Source organism: Callithrix jacchus, chromosome 1, assembly GCF_049354715.1.
Source record: "Callithrix jacchus isolate 240 chromosome 1, calJac240_pri, whole genome shotgun sequence".
In the NCBI taxonomy this organism is placed as follows: domain Eukaryota; kingdom Metazoa; phylum Chordata; class Mammalia; order Primates; family Cebidae; genus Callithrix; species Callithrix jacchus.
The window spans coordinates 142,988,826-143,010,111 of record NC_133502.1 but is presented as its reverse complement, the minus strand read 5'-3'; the positions used below and the strand labels follow the sequence as shown (position 1 = coordinate 143,010,111).

At 37.6% G+C, this 21,286-nt stretch overlaps 1 protein-coding gene across 3 annotated transcripts in view; it reads right to left on the bottom strand.

Moving 5' to 3' along the window:
* Positions 1-21,286, bottom strand: part of RECK (reversion inducing cysteine rich protein with kazal motifs) — an 87,982-nt gene that overhangs the window by 45,961 nt on the left and 20,735 nt on the right. For 2 of the 3 annotated variants that reach the window (XM_017974661.5, XM_002743073.5), the window contains 4 exons: positions 20,398-20,472; positions 19,150-19,186; positions 15,176-15,261; positions 13,393-13,440 (listed from right to left, as the gene is read on the bottom strand). In XM_017974661.5, coding sequence (XP_017830150.1) covers positions 13,393-13,440; positions 15,176-15,261; positions 19,150-19,186; positions 20,398-20,472 — 246 coding nt within the window. Of the gene's footprint in view, positions 1-11,831; positions 11,934-13,392; positions 13,441-15,175; positions 15,262-19,149; positions 19,187-20,397; positions 20,473-21,286 lie in introns of those variants that run through there. The other variant, XM_054257687.2, reaches the window with a different exon arrangement.

The window sequence follows — 21,286 nt, the reverse complement described above, 5'->3', positions numbered from 1 at the left end:
TCAGCTATGATTAATATCAATGACAACGGGAAGATAATGACTTCCTAAAAGAAATAATATTGGCATTAATAACAGGCAGAAGGAAATCAAGCACACCCTTATGTTGAATCAAGATGATTTAACAATTTGGCTTTTAATTGCAGTCAAATTGCAAGCTGCCTAGGTGACAAGGACTTTTTAAAGGATCAGCTACTGGCATTTAAAATCTAGCTTCAAAGATCCCTCTATGTAGCTGTGTGAAGCTGTATTCATTCATTTTCTCCCCTAAATAGTATTCCATTGTAGGAATAAACTATACTTGATTTAACAATTTAAAGCAAAAGAAAATAGAAAACCCTGGGCCTCATAGACAAGGGTTCCTGAATTTACCCAGTATGAATTATTTCTGCTAGAGATCCCTCTGCTATATATCAAGCAATATAATAGTAGTGCAAAAGTAAATATTCTTAGTGTTAACAATGAACTTGTTTATATCTCTCTTCATCCATATTTCCTTGTTTTAGTGTGACTTTTCAGTTATCCATTATAGATAGCCCTCTATTTAAATGGATTCACTGGATTCAGGAACACTTATAAAATGATCTAAATCAATATTAAAAAGTAGTCAGCTACTGACTTTCTAGCCCTCTTTGTATGAATGCAATTCTCATTGCTCTTTTCTTTCTACTAAGATGTTTGTTCCTTTTGGTTTGGCTTTTTTGACCTTGTACCTGAATAAATATGTTTGATATCTTGGTGGCTGTCTTGGGTTACATGGCCTGATTTTCTAGTATTTGATATTTTTCCAGTTATTTTTAAAGTCTCCAGAGAAGTGGTTTTCAACCAGGGGTAATTTTGCTTCCCATGGTACATTTGGCAGTGCCTGGAGGCATTTTGGTTGTCACAACTGAAGGGGAGGGAGTGCTACTGGCATCTGGGGAGTAGAGGTCAGGGATACTGCTAAGCATCCTACACTGCACAGGACAGTCTCCCTCCCCCACAGGATTATCCAGAACAAAATGCCAATGATAAAGCCTGCTCTAGAGACTTTCGCATTTGTTCAACCTGGATGTTTGAAAATTTGACCTTACAAATAAATGTCACTGTGGATCAGCTTCAAAGAGGTACTACTAAAGGAGATAAAACATGCAAATTGTCAGAAATCATCTAGTTCAACTTCCTTATTTGACAGAAGCCAGAGGCCAAGGCCTAGAAAGGATAAATACTTATGGACAATAGCTTTTACTTACAATCTGGGGCTGGCAAACTATGGCATACAAGCCAAATCTTGCCTGCCACTTGTTTTTGTAAATAAAGTTTTTATTGGAACACAGACATGCCCATTCATTTACATACTTCTTAAATCTAATTTTAATTAATTTTATTTTCATTTATAAACGTTTTTAAATTAAAATCATAATTTTAAGACACAGGGTTTTGCTATGTCGCTCAGACTGGCCTCCATCCTGCTGCCTCCCAAGTACGGGGACTATGGATGTATGCTGGCCCATTTATATATTTTATATGACTACCTCACACTAAGCACACTTCTTAGTGGCAAAGTTGAATAGACAGAGAGTGAATGATCTGCAAGCCTAAAATATTTGCTCTCTGGTCCTTTACAGAGAAAGTCTTCCAACACCTGAAGAAAAAGGAAAAGGGCACAGTTGCTTCCCTTGATACCACATCCAGAGTTCAGAGATGTTCTCTAAGCATCTCTTATTTCTCTTGATGTTCATTAATAGACCTTTCATGCAGAAGTTTACCTGAATTTGTTGAACTAAAAATCTTCTATATTTTCACATGGCAGCATCATGTGAAAATTACCATTAACCACTAACATTTTAGTGTTAATAAATACCATCTTACCTCTTTACCCATTTTAAGGTTTAAAAGAAAGAATGTTCCTTCATTCCAGTATACCAGCATTTGATGAATTAATTGTTATACCTATCATGATTAAATAGACTGATCATATCTCCCTCTTTGATGAATGATTCCTAAATTTACTATATGTAACTCTACCTTTTTACTGCTTTAACTACTGCTGATTTGCCTGATAGGGCTTAGGACATACACACAATGAGTTACAGCATTAACTTAATAGTTTCTTCATTTCTTAAGTAAGCCCATCTTGAAGTCTTAGCGAGTCAATTCTTAAGTCTTTCAAAAGTCTGCCATCTTACTTTTGAAAGGGAACTTTCTGACTTTTGGTGGTAACTGAGGGTTCATATTCACTCCTATGGAGCCTCTTTTGACCTGCTTACCAATACCATACCCAACATGCCCCCATATGACAGCTCCCTCCCCTACTCATCTTACTCAAGAATAGATCAAAACTTTAGGGGTGCTGAAGTGAGGATCTACCATAATCTCAAAGACGCAAAGAACATGTCAGCATACTGGAGTTGACAGGGTCTCAAGAAAACTTCAAATCCAAAAGCTCATAAAATGCTAAGTAGGAAAGGTTAAATATAACTGATCTTTAAAAAATACATGTTTTTAGACCTCTACGAGGTGGTTTTCCTTGTAGACACCATGACTGTCAAAAAGTACAGGTGACAGGAGTATATAAAGGAATTTAATGTCATGACTTGGATATATCACTAAATAAATGATTCTTAAATTTCTTCAGCTTTCCAAATGATGTGTCATTTCAATAGATATGCAAATAAAAATGAACACCCAAAACAGAAATAAGCTTTATAGGTCTAGACTGCTCAGAAAAATTTGCTCATTATCACCACAGGGCACCCAACCAGCTGGAAGCAAATTCACTGGCAAGTAACATCTGCAGAGAAACACAAGGTCTAAAAGAGAGCCTAGCACAGAGTATATGCTTGTGGTGAACTGACTGCAGTAACGGCCCCAGTTTTTCATGTTTCCTTATACCTGTTTCTTGCACACTAACTCTGGTCTTAGTCATGTGACTTGCCTTGCTTTTGGCCTAGTGGACACTAGCGCAAGCTTGAAGCAAGCAGTTGCCTGAACTACACTTGCATGCTTCTACTTTCTCTCTTGAACTCCGGCCACCACCACGGGAACATGCCTGAGCTAGTCTGCTAGAGGGATGGGAAAGACATGGAGAAGATCTGAGCTGACTTAGCCATGGGCATTCTAAAGCAGCCAGCCCCAGGCTGACCTGCCAACTGACTGCAGACAGATGAGTGCACCCAGCTGGAATCAGCTAAGCCTGGCCAGAGCAGAACTGCCTAGCAATCCCTTATATTTGTGAGAAATAATAAATTGTTACATTTTAAGCTATGGAGTTTTGGGATGGTTTACTATACAACATTATTAGGATAACAAGACTCAGAAAGAAAACATTCACCACAGTAGAGAATGAGCACTTTCTCCACTCATTTCAAGAGTGTAAAATATGGCCGGGTGTGGTGGCTCAAGTCTGTAATCCCAGCACTTTGGGAGGCCGAGGCGGGTGGATCATGAGGTCAAGAGATCGAGACTATCCTGGTCAACATGGTGAAACCCCGTCTCTACTAAAAATACAAAAAATTAGCTGGGCATGGTGGCGCGTGCCTGTAGTCCCAGCTACTCAGAAGGCTGAGACGGGAGAATTGCTTGAACCCAGGAGGCGGAGGTTGCGGTGAGCCAAGATCGTGCCATTGCACTCCAGTCTGGGTAACAAAAGCGAAACTCCGTCTCAAAAAAAAAAAAGAGTGTAAAATATTTACACAGGGTTTCCACATAAAGTTGATATACTGTGTAGCAAAGAACCTTGAATAATTCTGTTCTCCAGAGTGGGAAAAAGTCTATAATTTTTTTCTATTTATAAAAGTACTGACTTTTCTATAATAAAAGCACTTTATTATAGACAACAGCTTTCTGCTCATCCTTTAAGTCTTACCTGCTCTGTGAGGACTTCCCCATTTCCCTAGGCAGGGTTTTTTCCTCCAGACTCCAATATATCTTGTACGGACTTCTAGCAATGTACTTGTCTCACTGTATTGTAATGGACTATTTGAATTTCTCTCTTCCCATGGACTATGAGCTTCTTGCAGACAGTGGCTAAATCCTTTCATTTTTGTACCCTGAAAACAGTGCCTAATATATAGTAAATATATCGGTTCAGTGTGCAGCTCAATGAATGTTAAGTGAATAAATGACAAAGATAATTATATGAACTCTGTCCCAGAAACGCAGGGGTTAGTATTAAAAAGAGACATGTAAATATAGAGTTATACTATAGAGCGACAAATGCTATAATAAAGCATGCAAAGGGCTTAGAAGTAGTGATCAATTTTATGTGTGTGGAGAGAATAGGCAGGAAAGGCTTTAAAGAGGTACCAATTAAACCAGGATTTAAGGCAAAAGTTACTCTAGTTGAATAGGGGTAGTGATGTTATGGGACCAGCTTTTTTTTGTGGGGAGGTGGTTGTAGAGAAAATCTGGATCTGTAGCATTTGCTAATATTCACGGTGCAAGTACCAATACTCATGGCTGATTTTAAGTTACAAGCTGGCTTGCAAAATTCCTGAATATTTAACAAGCTCCCTTCCTGGTAGGGAGCTGGTATTGTCAGCTCCAATATACTACTGGATGGGGTGTGTTCAGATGGATACAGAAGGAGTTCCAGGTAAAATAAACAATTCGTACAACTACAACTAACACATAAAACAACAGGGTCAATCTGGGAAATTATCAGTAGCATGCTGCTGAGGTTTAACAGAGAGAAGAACCAGGAGCTAGACTGAGAAAAGCTTGGGATACTGGGCTGAGGAGCATGAGCTGTGTTCTACAAGGGAGCAACCGAAGGGTTTAAGGAAGGTAGTAATATGATCAAATTTGGTCTTTAAAGAGATGAACCTAGAAGTGGATATGGTGGGTAAGAGGAGAAATTAGACACAGGAAAACTAGTTTGGTAGTTATTGTAGTCATCCAGAAAAGTGGCAGTATAAGCTAAAGCAATATTTGAGGATCTGGAAGTGAGACTGATTTAAGGTATATTTAGAAGGTAACTCTTTAGGCTTGAGAGCCAGTAATGTGGGAGGTGATGAGAAAGGGGAAAGAGTAGACAAAACCTCTGAGGCATTTAAGTTGATGTGCCTGGAAGGACCGTATTGGTACAACCAAGTAAGAAATGTAAGAACAATAAAAGTTTTGTTTTGGGATGTGTGTGTATGGGCGTGTGTGTGTGTGTGTGTCTGTGTCTGTCTCTCTGTGGGTGTGTGTGGTGCTGTTTAGGGGTGGAAGGGAGGGAAATGGAGGTAAAAAAGGTAGAGAAAGTAATAACCAATTTGGTTGATTTGATATCAATCAATTTTGATTTACTTGTTTGTTTTTCCAAGGGAACATTAAAAGTACATGTATCCAATAGTGTTCAGGAGCTCAGAAAAAGAGGTTAGCAATGAAGATTCTGAAGTTGTCAGCATATAGGGACAATTAAATCTATGGGAGATGAGACTGCTTAAGGGGAAAACCTTGGCCACTTAAGATTAGACAAGGTCACAATCTAATCTGATTTGATCAAATTTCCCTTTTGGAATTATCTCATTCAGGTGACTTCTGAGAAGAATGAACTGGAAAAGGAAATACACTAGTAGCAAGGAGACTAGATAGTTACTCCCTTCCCCAAACTACAAAACAAATATTACAAACCAAAACAACATACAAGGTTTTATACTATCTTAAGCCAGTACTGCAGGACCTAATAGGTTTCGCTCTTTTTGGAGCTCATCAGCTGCAGGTAACGGCTCAAATCTACTCTGATACAGTATACCTGTATAGCTTTTTACCATTTATAAAGCCTCCCATTCACAGTCTTCTATTTACTACATCCTGGCAATTCCAGAAGTTGCCTCAGTGTAAACTAAAAGATGCTTTACTTTGAGGGCTTTGCTGGGGCAAAGTATCACACAGCTTCTTTTGTTAAAATCCCTAAAAGCTGACCAGGCAAAGAACAAAACTGTCTACAACCCAGGCTGTTATCTGCCACAACCAGATGGTCTCCTCTATTCTTAGAAGCACTGCAGCACAGATCCAATCACAATGAAGCTTAGGAAGCTTCTAGCTGTCCAGAGAATCCTGTTGGTCCTGATATCCCTCCTCCTCTTATCTCTAAATTGAGCTATTTTTTTTATCCCTTTTCCTTTATGCTTCTGGTGGTAAATCTAGAATCAAAGTTAATTTGAAAGAAAAAGAAACAAAATAAAATTAATGGATACACAGAAATCTTTAAGCAGAACATTTTACTGTGACATTTCCTGAGGAAACACTATACAGTCTGGGTAGGCATACATAAATATACACCAAACAGTGCCATCCAGGGGCAGAACCAAGTGTATAGTAAGCTATCATTTGTGGTAAAGCGGGGTAGAGGAGGACTATACATACATATATATTTACATTTATATGCAGAAAATATCTCTAGTAACTTTAGGAACTGGATGGCTGTGGGAAAGATAATTCACTGTATACCATTTTGAATTGTGAACCATGTGAACATCCCAAAAATAAAATTTAACACATATCTGCACCCTTCTATACACTTAGCTGTGTACTGACAGGTGGGGCTGACAGAACAGTGCTTGGAACTCACAAGGCTATCTTTGTTTTTGTGATTCTAGAGCCTTCTTAATATCCTCAGTCTTAATTTTAGCATTCACATAGAACCAGCACTCCATGGCAGAACAATATTTTACTTGTACTGGCAACTGTTTTGTTTAAAACAACTGCCTTAAGACTAAAAAAAAAGTTAGTACTCACAAAAAAAAGTCACCTCCTACTGACTTTCCTTCATAGTTTCTCACCTTCCTTAATAACATCCAAAAGTATATTGAAGAAAGCTAGCAAAGAAAGGAGAGACATGAAAATGACATGTCTGAAAATATAAAGAAAAGCCTAGAGAATAATCTGTGAAGGAGGGAAGAAACACGTAAAAAACATAAAAAGTATGATGGCAAATTTGTAGCATTGTACTTCAGTGGCTCACACAACAAATGGAAAAGCATTTATATTTATTGTCATTAGGTTAACAGAATGGCAGGTAAGGTCTGCCATTAAAGGTATAAAATAGCTGGGAGTGGTGTCTCATGCCTGTAATGCCAGCAATTTGGTAGGCTGAGGTAGGTGGATCACCTGAGGTTGGGAGTTCGAGACCAGCCCAACCAACATGGAGAAACCCTGTCTCTACTAAAAATACAAAATTAGCCAGGCACGGTGGCTCATACCTGTAATCCCAGCTACTTGGGAGGCTGAGGCAGGAGAATTGCTTGAACCCAGGAGGTGGAGGTTGCAATGAGCCGAGCTCATGCCATTGCACTCCAGCCTGGGCAACAAGCGTGAAATTCCGTCTCCAAAAAAGAAAGGTATAAAATGGATTTACAAACCTCAAGCTAAAATTTATCTCATCATTTTACAGCCATTGCCAGTCTCTGGGAATTCATCAGCCTCATATTACCTTAATGAAGCTTATTCTGACATTCAAGGAAAAAAATAATCATCAACAACCAAAAAGATTTTTAAATCATGATTTTGGTAGCTAGAAGAAAATGTTCACAGCCAACCTGTGAACCAAGACTATGCAAAAAGAATCTACACTGTATGAATTCATTTTTACTTTAGTTCTAATCAGCCAGTGTGCACAAGTATGGCTATACCTACAGTCAGTATCTGTTCTGACTATTGGTGCCTATGTAACTCCAGCTGCTGAATATTTTGAATATCATCTCTGGTTCTAGCTTCACACATTCATGAACCCATGTGGCCTAACCAATACTTTAAGGTGGACCAAAGGACAAAGCCTGTGAAAATGCAGAGAGGCTAGAACTGAGTATGCCCATGATACTTGAACATGCCCATAAAGGAGTTACCAAGCTAATGCTTGATTTGGGTAGCTCCTACAGGCCAGAGTTTGGTGAACCCCCATCAAACAAGTGTGATCCTCAAAAGAAGTACTCTTAAGTACTGAAGGATATATTATTTCTTAGGTATTCATCAGAATAAGAGAACTACAGAATTGGAAGGGAGATCAACAAACCTCCTGTCTGTTGCATCAAATCTTATGTCCCTTCACATGATGGATCCAGTAACATTGTACTTGAACATTGCTAGTGAGAGGAAGCTGTTTTTGGAATATTTCATTCCATTTTGATCAATTTCAGATTGGTATCTGGCTCCTTCTTTTCTAGCTTCCTAAAGAAACTCGCTATTTTTTTCAAAAGAATAGATTATTTTAGATTCTATTAGATTCTCAAAGATTCTATTCTCTTTCAGAACCCAGCTCTCTATTCTTTTTACACTTTTTCTCTATGGAGCTTTCACTCACTCCAAGCAAGGTTCAAGGATTACTTCAAGATTGACTGTGGGCATGATGATTCTCCTCATCTTTAGTCTGTTCCTAACCATCTCTGGATATGGGTCTTCACATTAAAAGGACCTAACACACCATATGCTTCAATTTCTTCAAACTGCTTTCCAAACATATATGCTATTGCTGCTATATTTTAGTTCTTTTAAAAAAAATCCAGTAATATATTATTACTGTTTTAACATCTGTATCTGAATTTACCCACTTTTTATTTTCACATTCTCTTGCATCTCAAATAATTTTCTGTCTGAAGTAGATCTTCCAGAATCTTTTTGAGAGAACTGCTAGAAAGGGTCCATTAATGACAATTCTGTTTTAGCTCTCTAGAAATAACTTAATTTTGCCTCTTTCTTGAAACATATTTTTGCTGGATATAGAACTCTAGGTTGATAGTTACTCTCTTTTGGAACCATTTAGGAATGATTCTACCGTCTTCTAGCTTCCTCTGTTACTACTGGGAAATCAGTTGTTGGTCTTCTTTGACGGTAATGCCTTTTTTCCTGACTACTTTTAAGATCTTTGGCCATAATGTTTGTCCATAATATGTGGATTTTTTTTTCTTTTAATCCTGCTGGGTATTTGTAGGGCTTCTTTAAATACTTCTCTTGCCTATACTATTTCTTTTTCTTCTAATACTCCAATTAGAGAGGATTACTCTATCCTTCCTGTCTCCTAAACTATCTTTCAGCCTCATGTCCCCTGTGTTTCTTTTCCATATAATTTCTTTAGCTCTATCTTCCAATTTACTAACTTTATTTGCTGTACCTAATCTACTATAACACTCATTCATTGTGTTTGTATTTCAATTATACTGTTCTGGAAATTCTCTTTGATTCTTTTTCAAGTATGCTTGCTCTTCATTTTTTTTTTGAGACAGAGTTTTGTTCTTGTTGCCCAGGCTGCAGTGCAAATGGCATGACCTTGGCTCACTGCAACCTCTGCCTCCCAGTTTCAAGTGATTCTCCTGCTTCAGCCTCCTGAGTGGCTGGGATTACAAGTGTGCACCACCACCATTTTAATTTTTGTATTAAAATACAAAAATAAAATTTTTTGTATTTTTCGTAGAGACAGGGTTTCATCATGTTAGCCTGGCTGGTTTTGAACTCCTGATGTCAGGTGATCCATTCATCTCAGCCTCCCAAAATGCTGGGATTACAGGTGTGAGCCACTGTACCTGACCTGCTCTTCATATTTTTAAGCCTATTTTATTTCTTAAACATATTAAACATTTTAGTCTGCATGTGATAATTTCTATATCTGAAGTATCTTTAGGTCTGATTCTGTTCACTATCACTCCTGTTGGGTTTTATTTGATGAATCTTGTTTTCTGGTGAGTTCTGTGACTTTTTTATTGTAATCTGCTTATTTTCCTTAGAACTTTATCTGTGGAAATTCTAAGAGGTCTGGAATAAAGATCAGTTCCTCCAGACAGAATCTGTGTTACCTTTTCTCAAGTATCTGAGGGCCACTACCATTTCAGAACCACTTGAAATAAGTTCTCAGCTTGAGGTTTTATAAACACTCACTTGATATGAATTTGGGCTTCAAATTCAGGTGAAGGCCAGCTTAGAGTTAATCAATTTCCAATGGAGAGAAGATTAATGTTTGAGAGAAGCAATTTTCCTTGCAGACCCCCCTTGGAAAGGGAGATGAGCATATTTCCTGGTCACCTTAATACTAATTGTATAGTCCCTTTGGAATCCCAAATTTATTGGTGGGAAAGGGAAGGGATTTCAACTAGGTTTTCCACCTTCATTTAGAACCCAGGATTTGTTTCCTGACTTCTGAGCCTCATAAAGCTACAAAGCCATAAAAATTGATTCAGCAAATGCCCTCAAAGCTAATATCTTCATTACTGCTCTTACTTCTCTGAATTCCTGCCTTCACTTAGTTTTTGGCTTAAGCCTTACATATTTTCTTTCCAGCAAATTAATCCAGCATTTTAAGTTATTTTCACCTGGAGGACTGGTCCAGGTACCAAGTCTGCCATACTGCCAGAAAGAGAAGTTTTAAATAGTACCTTTAAATGAATGCCAGGAAACTAGGCTTAAAAGATTAGACTATCTCCCTGAATATAATCCATATTCAATCCATGACAACAAATCTTGTTGATGGATTCTGCCTTTGAATCTCTGATTTATTCTTGAATATTTGACTCTATTACTATCATCCTAGTCTGGGATTTATTATCTCTTTTTTAGCTAAGTTAGAGAGGTTTGTGAGATCTAAAACTTAGCCTGCACAAGATTATGAGCTTAAATTTTCTAAAATATTGGCTGTGCTATTTGTTATATTGGTCTCATTTTACAGAACCTTCATAATTGCCCTCTAATTAATAATGAGTTCAGCCTCAAAATGCCATCTTTTCAGGATTTGGTCCCACTTTACCTATCCAAGCACAGATTAGCAGCCCAAAATAGGTCTGTCTTCTCTTTTCTTCCTGCATAAGTCATGTGTATTTTTGATAACATACCTTTGATCCACAGTCTTATTACTCAAATTATACCAAAGCTTTCAGGCCTCTCTCATTTGCAAAGTTTTTTCCTGATAACTCTCAACATTCTTGCTCTGCTTTCTGATTTCTCTGAGCCCTTATATGTACAATATATATTTTAATTAGCTTGACTCAATTAGATATAATTCTTTACTATTTGGAGTTATGCTAAAAGTTGCTTAATCAGAATTCTAAACTAAGTCTGCTTCCAGTTAATGCTCTTTCTAATATATAAAACTCTCAGTATTCAACAGGTACTTGTTAATTTGCATAAGAAAAAAACAGACTATAAAATCAGCTGTAACAATGCTTTACCTTAAACTGGTTTATCTTAGGTTGGCTAGAACAAACAAAACCTTAAATGGCATTAACAGTTTTAAACTTTATTTAAGTAAATTTCTTAGCAAATCCCCTCAAAAGGAAGTCTACAGCAGCTTACCAAAAAAGATAAACATTAGCTCCTCCAAATGTAATTACTCATTCTCTGAAACTCAAATCAAACTATACATAAAACCACTCTCTGGGTGAATGCTAGCCTTAAAATTGCAAGCCTAAAGAAATGGCTTATACATCTACAAGTTCATCCCAGGGACCATTCCAGTGTTAAGGAAAAGATACTAAAAGCCTAGTTTATAAATTATTCTGATGTTGGTAAATAACCAGTCCAGTTAAAATAGGCTATATTACACCAGATTTACCCAATTCACTTGATAACAAATAGCTTTTATGTCTAGACTAGACTTCAACAATCATGACAGTGACTGTTATATGAGGTTTATAATGCAGAACACTTCCTGCATTAAAGTACTCTTATTGCTCTTTTTGTTTCTAAATAACAAGTAAGAAATTAAATTGAGTCTTATACTGAAGAATTTGTGGGATTAACTTTTAATATAAAAACCAAAGAACCCTTTTTGCACACAGATTTTTGGAAAATGGTTGCTTAATTCTAGGTCAAATTAGATAAGATAGACTGAGAAAAGTAAACTATTCTTAGTATTTCTATTATAAGACAGTGTTTGTCTCTCTTACCTTTCCTGTCTTGTCCTTCATCAACACATACTGGCAGACTTCCTAGGGCAATGCAGAAATCCAGACAAGAGAAGGAAGCACACTAAAATAATGGAAGACAGGCTATAGAAGATGGACAGTGTCAGACATCATGTAGGAGAAAAGAAGGAATTATCACAGTTAGCCACTTTGTTCAAGAGAAACTAAAACTGGTTATTTCAAAGATAAAGAGATAAGAAAAAAAGATATTTTACTTCCTTGTAGCAAGACTCCTTTCAATAAGAACAGAGGAGAGCTGGCCAGGCGCAGTGGCTCACGCCTGTAATCCCAGCACTTTGGGAGGCCGAGGCGGGTGGATCACAAGGTCAAGAGATCGAGACCATCCTAGTCAACATGGTGAACCCCGTCTCTACTAAAAATACAAAAATGAATTCAGCATGGTGGCGCGTGTCTGTAATCCCAGCTACTCAGGAGGCTGAGGCAGGAGAATTGCCTGAACCCAGGAGGCGGAGGTTGTGGTGAGCCGAGATCGCACCATTGCACTCCAGCCTGGGTAACAAGAGCGAAACTCTGTCTCAAAAAAAAAAAAAAGAACAGAGGAGAGCTATAGTTAATTTGGAAATCTGTCTTCAGAGGAACAGATATAACTTAGCAAACAATACAAAGGAACAAAAGGTAAATAAGACTGTCTAGTTTAAAAATGTTGAGAGATACAGGCTTTCAGAAAAGAAAAAAAGAAGAGAACTATAACCTAGAAGTAGTTAAGAGTTATTCTATCTTTTCCAAGAAAACACAGCAATAGGAATCCCAAAATTTATATATAAAAATGGTCCATGAGATATGTGACATGTACTTAAGTATCCTTAATTACATGGCCTTACACTATGAAAAACAGTAATATTGTCACACTTAAGAATAGAGTTCTAGAAAAATGAACAAAGTAGCCCCAACGAGGTTTTTTTCAATCAGGGACGATCTTCTGCACATATTTGTATGGTGTAAAATACTTCTGCTATGCTCCTGCCTTAATATCGACCCCATCTATATACCAGTGTTTGAAATCCCACAATTGAGATGAGAGTCCTTCAGATTTAATATAGCTTTTGCAACTTAGTATTTTTTCCCCCAATGCAGGATTCTAGGAAAGTCTGAGCTCTTCACACTAGCTCTGTGATTTTTCTTTATTTTATTTATTTTCTTTATAATTAGAGGTAGTTTATAAAAATGAATACCACCTGGAAGGGTGAAGAGATAGGAGATGGGACAAAAGAGAACACAAAACCTGAGAATAACGATTTCACAACCTTGGGTACAACTAGTTGCTTTGTTATAAAATTATAGGTTAAATCCTTTGTATGTCAGATTTTGGCATTTCTTTAAAATAAATACTTCACTTAAATAAAAATAAGTTAAAATAACAACATTTCCAAACATAATAAATGACGTTTTTGCCAAGGCTAAATTTTCTGTAAGGTAAAAGGGAAGTTGCATAAAAATGAATTCATTTTAAAAATTTAAGTAATTTTGTTAATTCTGATAACATCTGAATAGGCTATCCACATTTGTTCAATAAAATGCATACCTCATATTCTTTTCTGCAAACTTTGGAAATATCATTCTTTGAAGATGCCTAAAAACCAACAAATTTCTCCATTAATTTATTATACATGCTATTTGGCACATGGCAAAAGTAACACAAATTAGTATATGTTAATTACTGGTATTCTTTATTTAATAAAGGAAAACCTTATGCTTAAATATTTTAAAGACCCTAAAATAAAACAAACAAATTTCATGCAATTTCTTTAAAACTAACATCATCCCTAAGGCTACTCAATATTTTAGAGCTTTGTTCTAACTTTTACGGCTTTAATCTCATATAATAATACAGTCCTTTTGTTATTTCAGAAACTAGATGTCTTTGAAGGAAATTATAAATCAGAGGACTTTTTTTTTTTTTTTTTTTTTAGCTGAATTCCACTCTGTAGCAAATTTTCTTGTGAAGCTCTGCCACAGCAAATTTTCTTGTGAAGCTCTGCCAGGGCACTTACATTTTGTTTTTTCTTTAACTCTTCACATTCTAAGCTTTTGTACTGAACTTGAATATTTAATAGATGGGGCAACTAAATAGGGAAGGGGTACTATGCCAGGCATTTAACGAGTTATTTTTGTGTAAGTCTCTTAACAAGTTTATAAAGAAGATACTAACCCCTCTACAGATGAGGAAACTAGTGCTTAGAGAAGCAGCAAGTTATTTACCATATTTAAGTACATACTTTATTCATAAAAGAAGCAAAAAACAAAAATCGTTGAGGGGTGGTTCTTTTTCCACATGAATCAGTCTCCATTCCAGAGCTGGTTCCTTGCTCCATTCTTCCTGCTCTATCACCTAGGCCCGTGCTATTTAGAATAGGCCAACTGATGAAGACAGGGAGAGCAAGAAGCAGAATGGGCCAGTAACTGCTTTAAGACTCACTAAACTCATTATACTTCAAATTCTCTGCAATTCAGGTTCACCTCAATGTCTGGAGGACACCAGCAGACAGCTAGGTCATGTGCTACCCAGACTGTTGCTGAGGCTATAGGACAGTCGTCTCTGTGAAAGTGAAGGCGATACCATATCTCATGTACTCTTCTCCAGAGGGTAAGTCCATTTCTAGTTTCCCAGTTAAGTCTATTCCTGCCACTCGGAGTAGAGGAACCAGGAGGCTAGTTTTTCCTCTCTGAGAAACCACTACTAAAATATGCAAAGTGAGGACAAACTCAGGTACCTAAGCTGAACTGGAGCAGAGCTGTATCAAATCAAAGAGAAGTAATAACTCATTGCGGGAATCTCATTCATCTCAGGAGCAGAGATGGGATATCAGAACACACGCAGGGTAAAGCCATGATGAAACAAAGAAAAGAAGATGAAAAAATAAGGCAACTATGTCAAATGTTCTCATTCAAGCATATCCTAAATTTACCCAGCCATTTGGAGTTGCTCAGCATTGACTCAGCATGATCGCAGGCAAAGTATGGAAGACCTAAATTTCTATAATATTCTTTCTTTGCATGGCAGAGACAAGGAAAGATAAGAAAGAATAAAAGAAGGCTGAGGCCATATGCAGCAGTCATAAAAAAAACACCAGCAAGTCTATTTTTATTTTTATTATTTAAAAATTATTATTATTATTTTTTGCTAACTGGAATAACCAGTTTAAAAAACAGCAAGTCTAAAAGGAAATGGTCTATATAAGAAATGCCAAATTTGCAGTTTTTGTGGGTTACCTCTGGAAGCTATGAGGTGGTCAAGGCCCAAGACATGCACAGCTAAAACCATACTGCACTGCGTGATGCCTGAGAGCCTGACTGCCCAGTGTTACCTGCTTGCATGCCTGTCGACACTCCAAGGCAATAGCCAGTTCACAGCAGCCTAAGCCAACCCAGCCATCAGACTTCTTAAACACACCTTAAAAACAAAATGTTTAAATGTTTTAGTCATAAGTAGCAATAAAAACAAATAGCATGCCAAATGTTTTATGGCTACTACTAAAAGTCAAAGCAGGTGTCCATAAGAAAACCGGTTCAGAGAGCAGGGCCTCAAAATTATTAAGGACTTCCCTTTACCCTTACTTCCAATGCTATCAGTCTCCTTAAAGGTCCCTCACCATATAATTATCAGGTCCTCTGTTTTTTCTCTTTTCTTTCCCACCCTAAATGCTCTTAAAGTCATTGTCACTCTTGGGCAGGTAACATCTTTACCAGAGGATATACAAGGGAAGGAAAGGGCTTCCTTACTATTAGACTGTTAATTAGAGGCAAATATTTTAATTTAACTTAAGCAAACAAACAAGAAAGGTCACAAGTATTACTATATTCAAAACAGTAAATACCTAGAAGTGCATAAAATTCATAATCCCGTTTAAAAACTGATAATAAATAGGGGCAATTTTTGTGAGCCAGGTATATTTGGCTTTGATGGGCACATTTAATCATGGGGCAAAATGACTATGTATTATTTTGTTCAACTTATGTTCAGCAGTGACTCTTCCAACCAAATTATTGTGAAACTAGAAGATGATAAAATTATTAAGATGTTCCAATTTTCTTTCTTTTTCTTTTTTTTTTTTTTTGAGACAGTCTTGCTCTGTTGCCCAGGCTGGAATGCAATGGCACGATCTTGGCTCACTGCAACCTCTACCTCCCAGGTTCAAATGATTCTCCTGCCTCAGCCTCCCGAGTAGCTGGGACTACAGGCATGCGTCACCATGTCCGGCTAATTTTGTATTTTTAGTAGAGATGGGGTTTCACCATGTTGACCACTGGACTTGAACTCCTGAGCTCAGGAAATCTGCTCACCTTGTGAGCAGAATTACAAAGTGCTGGAATTACAGGTGTAAGCAATGGCACCCGGCCTTCTCATTTGTTTATAAACCCCTTTTGCAATCATAAATGTCAATGAATGATTCCTAAGATAAAAGTAGGAGATATGGTCGGGTTCAGTGGCTCCTACCTGTAGTCCCAGCACTTTGAGAAGCCGAGGCGAGCAGATCACCTGAAGTCAGGAATTTGAGACCAGTTTGGCCAACGTGGTGAAACCCTGTCTCTACTAAAAATACAAAAATTAGCTGGGAGTGGTTGTGTGTGCCTGTAGTCCCACCTATGTGGAAGGCTGAGGCAGGAGAATCACTTGAACTGGGAAGTTGTGGGGAGCCAAGATTGCGCCACTGTACTCCAGCCTGGGCAACAGAGCAAGACTCTGTCTAAAAAAAAAAAAAAGGCTGGGCATGATGGCTCATGCCTGTAATCCCAGCACTTTGGGAGGCCAAGGCGGGCAGATCACTTGAGGTCAGGAGATCAAGACCAGCCTGGCCAACAGGGTGAAACCCTGTCTGTACTAGAATTTCAAAAGTTAGCCAGGCATGGTGGCACATGCCTGTAGTCCAAACTACTTGAGAGGTTGAGGTGGGAGAATTGCTTGAACCTGGGAGGGAGAGGCTGCAGTGAGCCAAGACTGTACCACTGCACTCCAGCCTGGGCAACAGCAAGACTCTGTCTCAAACAAACATCAAAAGAACAAAAAGTTTGGGCGCGGTGGCTCATGTCTGTAACCCCAGCACTTTGGAAGGCAGAGGTGGGTGGATCATCTGAGGTCAGGAGTTTGAGACCAGCCTGATCAACATGGTGAAACCTCGTCTCTACCAAAAATACAAAATTAGCCAGGCATGGTGGCCTATGCCTGTATTCCCAGCTACTCGGGAGGCTGAGGCAGGAGAATTGCTTGAACCCAAGAGGCAGAGGTTGCAGTGAGCTGAGATTGTGCCATTGCACTCCAGCCTGGGCAATAAGAGCAAAACTCCGTCTCAAAAAAAAAAAAAAAAAAAAAGTAAGAGATACAAGAAATAACTATGAAAAGAGAAAAGCCTTATGATTGTAGGAATGCCGCAAATTCCTCATCTCCTTTAAAATTGCCTTACGCTGCTTCTATGTAATACATAAATTTGAGAATCTACATCTGAAGTAAATTAGATTATTATTTACATTTGAAAAAAAAATCAGGGATTCAAGACAATAAGTAACATAGTTCTCCAAATGAAACTAGGACTTCATATAACAAATAGAAGCATTCTGCTAAAAAGTAAAACAAGGCAAATAAATGGTTCACAGATAGACAAAGCTCTCAAAATATAATAAACTATCCCAATTATAAAAACTGACTAAAAATAGTGCATATCATATACTTATCTCTACGTGTTTTAAGGGTACAAAGGGCAACAAATTCCCATTTAGCCTCATTGACTAGTATAGTTTCTCCTAATTCTTTGCTGCTTGCTATTCAGGTTCCTCACATTTTGGAAAGAATTTTATATGGAATCAACATAGGTCATAAACTCTGTGACTTGTTATATCATAATGAAGTATACTGCTGTTTCCAGGTATCCAGTGCCTCTTAGAAAATATTAAATTATTCAACAAGCATTTATATTTACTGAGCTCCTATTATGCAGAAGGCACTCTATTAGGTGTTATATAGGCTACGAAATTATGGAATAAATAAAATATATGATTTATCCTATTATGGAGATTACAGTTTGTTAGAAACAGTGTATGTGTATGTGTGTATAGAAAATTCAGGATACTAAGGATACTAGGTACAGGTATAACTAAGAGACAGGCAAAGAGATGGGCAATTTCAAGAAGGAAACTTGTTTGAAATACAAACTTTAACATTGTGATAGCGTCCAGAATTCAGAGATCCATAAAACGTACTCTTTTTTTCAAGAAACTGGCTCTAAACAGGGCTGGAAAATGGGCTGCAAACCTGGGAGATCATCACTGCCAGGCTAGAGAGTTTGGGCTTTTTTATGATGGAAGTGAGTATCCCCTGAAGGATTATTTTTTGAAGAGGATAGGACAGAAAGATGTAATATATTGAAACATCAGTTATAAGGTTATTACAATATTCTATCCCAAGAGTGTAATAATAAAGACTTGAACTAGAAGTAGAGAGGACAGGTATAATTTTGCAAGGGGAGAGAGTCAAGGGAACTAGAAAGAACAAGGAATAAAATGTAACTTGAGGGTTTCCAGTCTAGTATCATTCACAAAACGTGCAGTTATGAATTTGGTTTTGGATCTGTGTTTCAGATGGCACCTGAATGCAGAGATCCAGGTAGAGATGTCTACAAAGAGGTCTAAAAGTCACAAACAATGATTTAGATTTGAGAGTTACCTTCTCAGAGCTGCTAAGTTAACAGTTCTGGGAAGGAATGAGATTACCAAGGTGAGTATGAAGACAGAAGGGAGGAAGACCACACACAGAAATACCATAGTCCTTATGGCTCTATCTGCAAAAAAAAGTTAAGGGAGAATAAGGTTCTGAGGCCAAGGTGGAGTCATAAGGAGGTATTAATCAATAATATCAAGTGTTTCAAGAAAGTCAAGGAGAGTAGTACTAGAAAGAGCCCTATCTAGGAACCAAGAGATCCTGGTAATCTTTCAAAGACTGATTTCAGTAGAATGGCATAAGTGAAGACAAAGAGAACAAAGTTGAGGACTCAGTAAATGAGAATAAATTATGTATTTGAAAATTTGGGCAGGGCATGGTGAGTCATGCCTGTAATCTCAGCACTTTGGGAGGCCAAGGCAGGATGATCACTTGAAGCCAGGAGTTCAAGACCAGCCTGGGCAACATGGTAAGACTCTGTCTTAGAAAAAAAAAATTTGGGTATTGAAGGGAAGAAGAGGATAGAAACTCCAGAGTACAAATTAGGTTCCAGGACAATGACATCAATTTTACATTCTCACAGTAAATTTTTAAAATTAAAGCATAAAATGTTACATTTCTGTTGCTTACCTGGCAAAGATGAATTCATACAACTCCAAATTTCAACCTAAAAATGTAACCAACAAATGGCTTTTATGTAGCGAACCAGTTCCTAAATATGACAATTTATACAGAAATTTCATAAAGCTAATTTGATTATGGCTATGACTATGCAGTCAATGTTCTAGAACTACATTCACATCAATCAGATATTAAGGGAGGAAAAAAGCTGAGACACAGAAATATTCTTTGCTCTTTTCCCATCTAAGAGCACTAAGTGTGAGTCTAATCACTCAGGATACTTACTGGAATCACTGTTTTCAAGCATATAGACAAAACAGAAGATTAAAGGGAATGTGTAAGATTAAAGGGAATGTGTCAGTCAGAACTACCTAACCATCAACTTATTTTCCTCTTCACCTAATACAAGCCACCATATTTAAAGAGGCTCTTGAAAACAAGCTCACACTTTCTTGGTCTGGCACATGAGCATCCCAAACACTGAGGATAGCTCAAGTATTAGAGACATTTTAAGTTACCTGATTCAGATAAGTAAGCAATATATCTATAGAATGTCAGAAAACTGAAAGATAATAAGTCACATGTTTTCCCTTATTCCAAATTCAACTCTCTAAAATCAAAATAAATAGATTTAGTTACTATGGATTTCATAAAATTAGTCAAAATATAATAGCAAAGAAAATTCTAAATTCCAGATAAATTTGAGATGGAGTCTCACTCTGCTGCCCAGGCTGGAGTGCAGTGGTGTGATCTAGGCTCATTGCAACCTCTGCCTCCCAGGTCCAAGCAATTCTCCTGCCTCAGCCTTCCTAGTAGCTGAGACTATAGGCATATGTCCCCACACCCGACTAATTTTTGTATTTTTAATAGAGACGGGGTTTCACCATGTTGGCCAGGCTGGTTTTGAACTCCTGACCTTAGGTTATCCACCCACCTCAGCCTTCCAAAGTGCTGGGATTATAGGCGTGAGCCACTGGGCCTGGCCACAGATAAAATATTATAATGAAATTTAAAGACAGGAACACATTTATATTTAAGACTGTTGTTAGATCTATGTCATAGGATAATAAAAGATGAAAAACAATATTCTATTTAGCAATTTATATGAAGATTTTTTTTAAGTACTTAAGTTAAACCTAACATTTTACTTTAACCACAAATTCTAATCACATTTAAAAATTTGCTAACTCTAAAAGTAATTCATTAGATAGTTTCATTTAGACAGCAGTTTCTAGGTTAAGTTACAATAAGACTTACCATTGTCTCTGGGCAATAATCTGGGGCTCGCTGCAGCAAATGTTTAAGTCGGGATTCACTTTTTGAGGAGAAAATCTATTTGACAAAGAAAAAAAAGGTTTCGTGGCATTTTTCTATAAAAAATCAGAAGAGGTAAAATTTACTATCCTGTGGATTTATCAGTTGTCTAGAATATTTTCCAACTTCCTTTTTATTTATTTATTTTAAGACAGGGTCCCATTCTATTGCCCACGCTGGGGTGCACTGGTGTGATCTTGGCTCACTGAAACCTCTGCTTTCCAAGCTCAAGCGATTCTCCAGCCTCAGCCTCAGCCTCCTAAGTAGCCAGAACCAAGGGCACGAGCCACCAATGCCTGGCTAATATCTGTATTTTTTTGTAGAGACAGGATTTTACCATGTCGCCCAGGCTGGTCTTGAACTCCTGAGCTCAAAGCGATCCACCTGCCTCGGCCTCCCAAAGTGCTGGGACCACACACATGAGCCACCATGCCCGGCTCCTTTTATAAGTGGAAAATCTTTAGAAGGATCTAAGTTAAGCTGAGGGAACATTTCTCAAAAAGTTGATTAATTTTGCAAATAAACAAGAAAGTCCAAATACAGCAAGTCTAGACCCTTTTCTATTGACCAAAAAAAAGTGGAGAAAACCAGGTAACCAACAATGTTTAGAGGGTGGGGGTTAGAGAGAGAGAGAAGGAAGAAAAAAAAAGATAGGTTTATTCTAAACTGTTCTGTAAATTGCTTTTAGTCAACTGATAACAACGAAAAATAGACTGTGTCATCACACCCGTGATGCTGGTGAAGATCAAATTTGTAAACAGCATTATGGCACATAAGTTCTCCATAAAATGCCGTAAGACAGAAACAAAGCTGTTTTCTTAAATTGATGAGC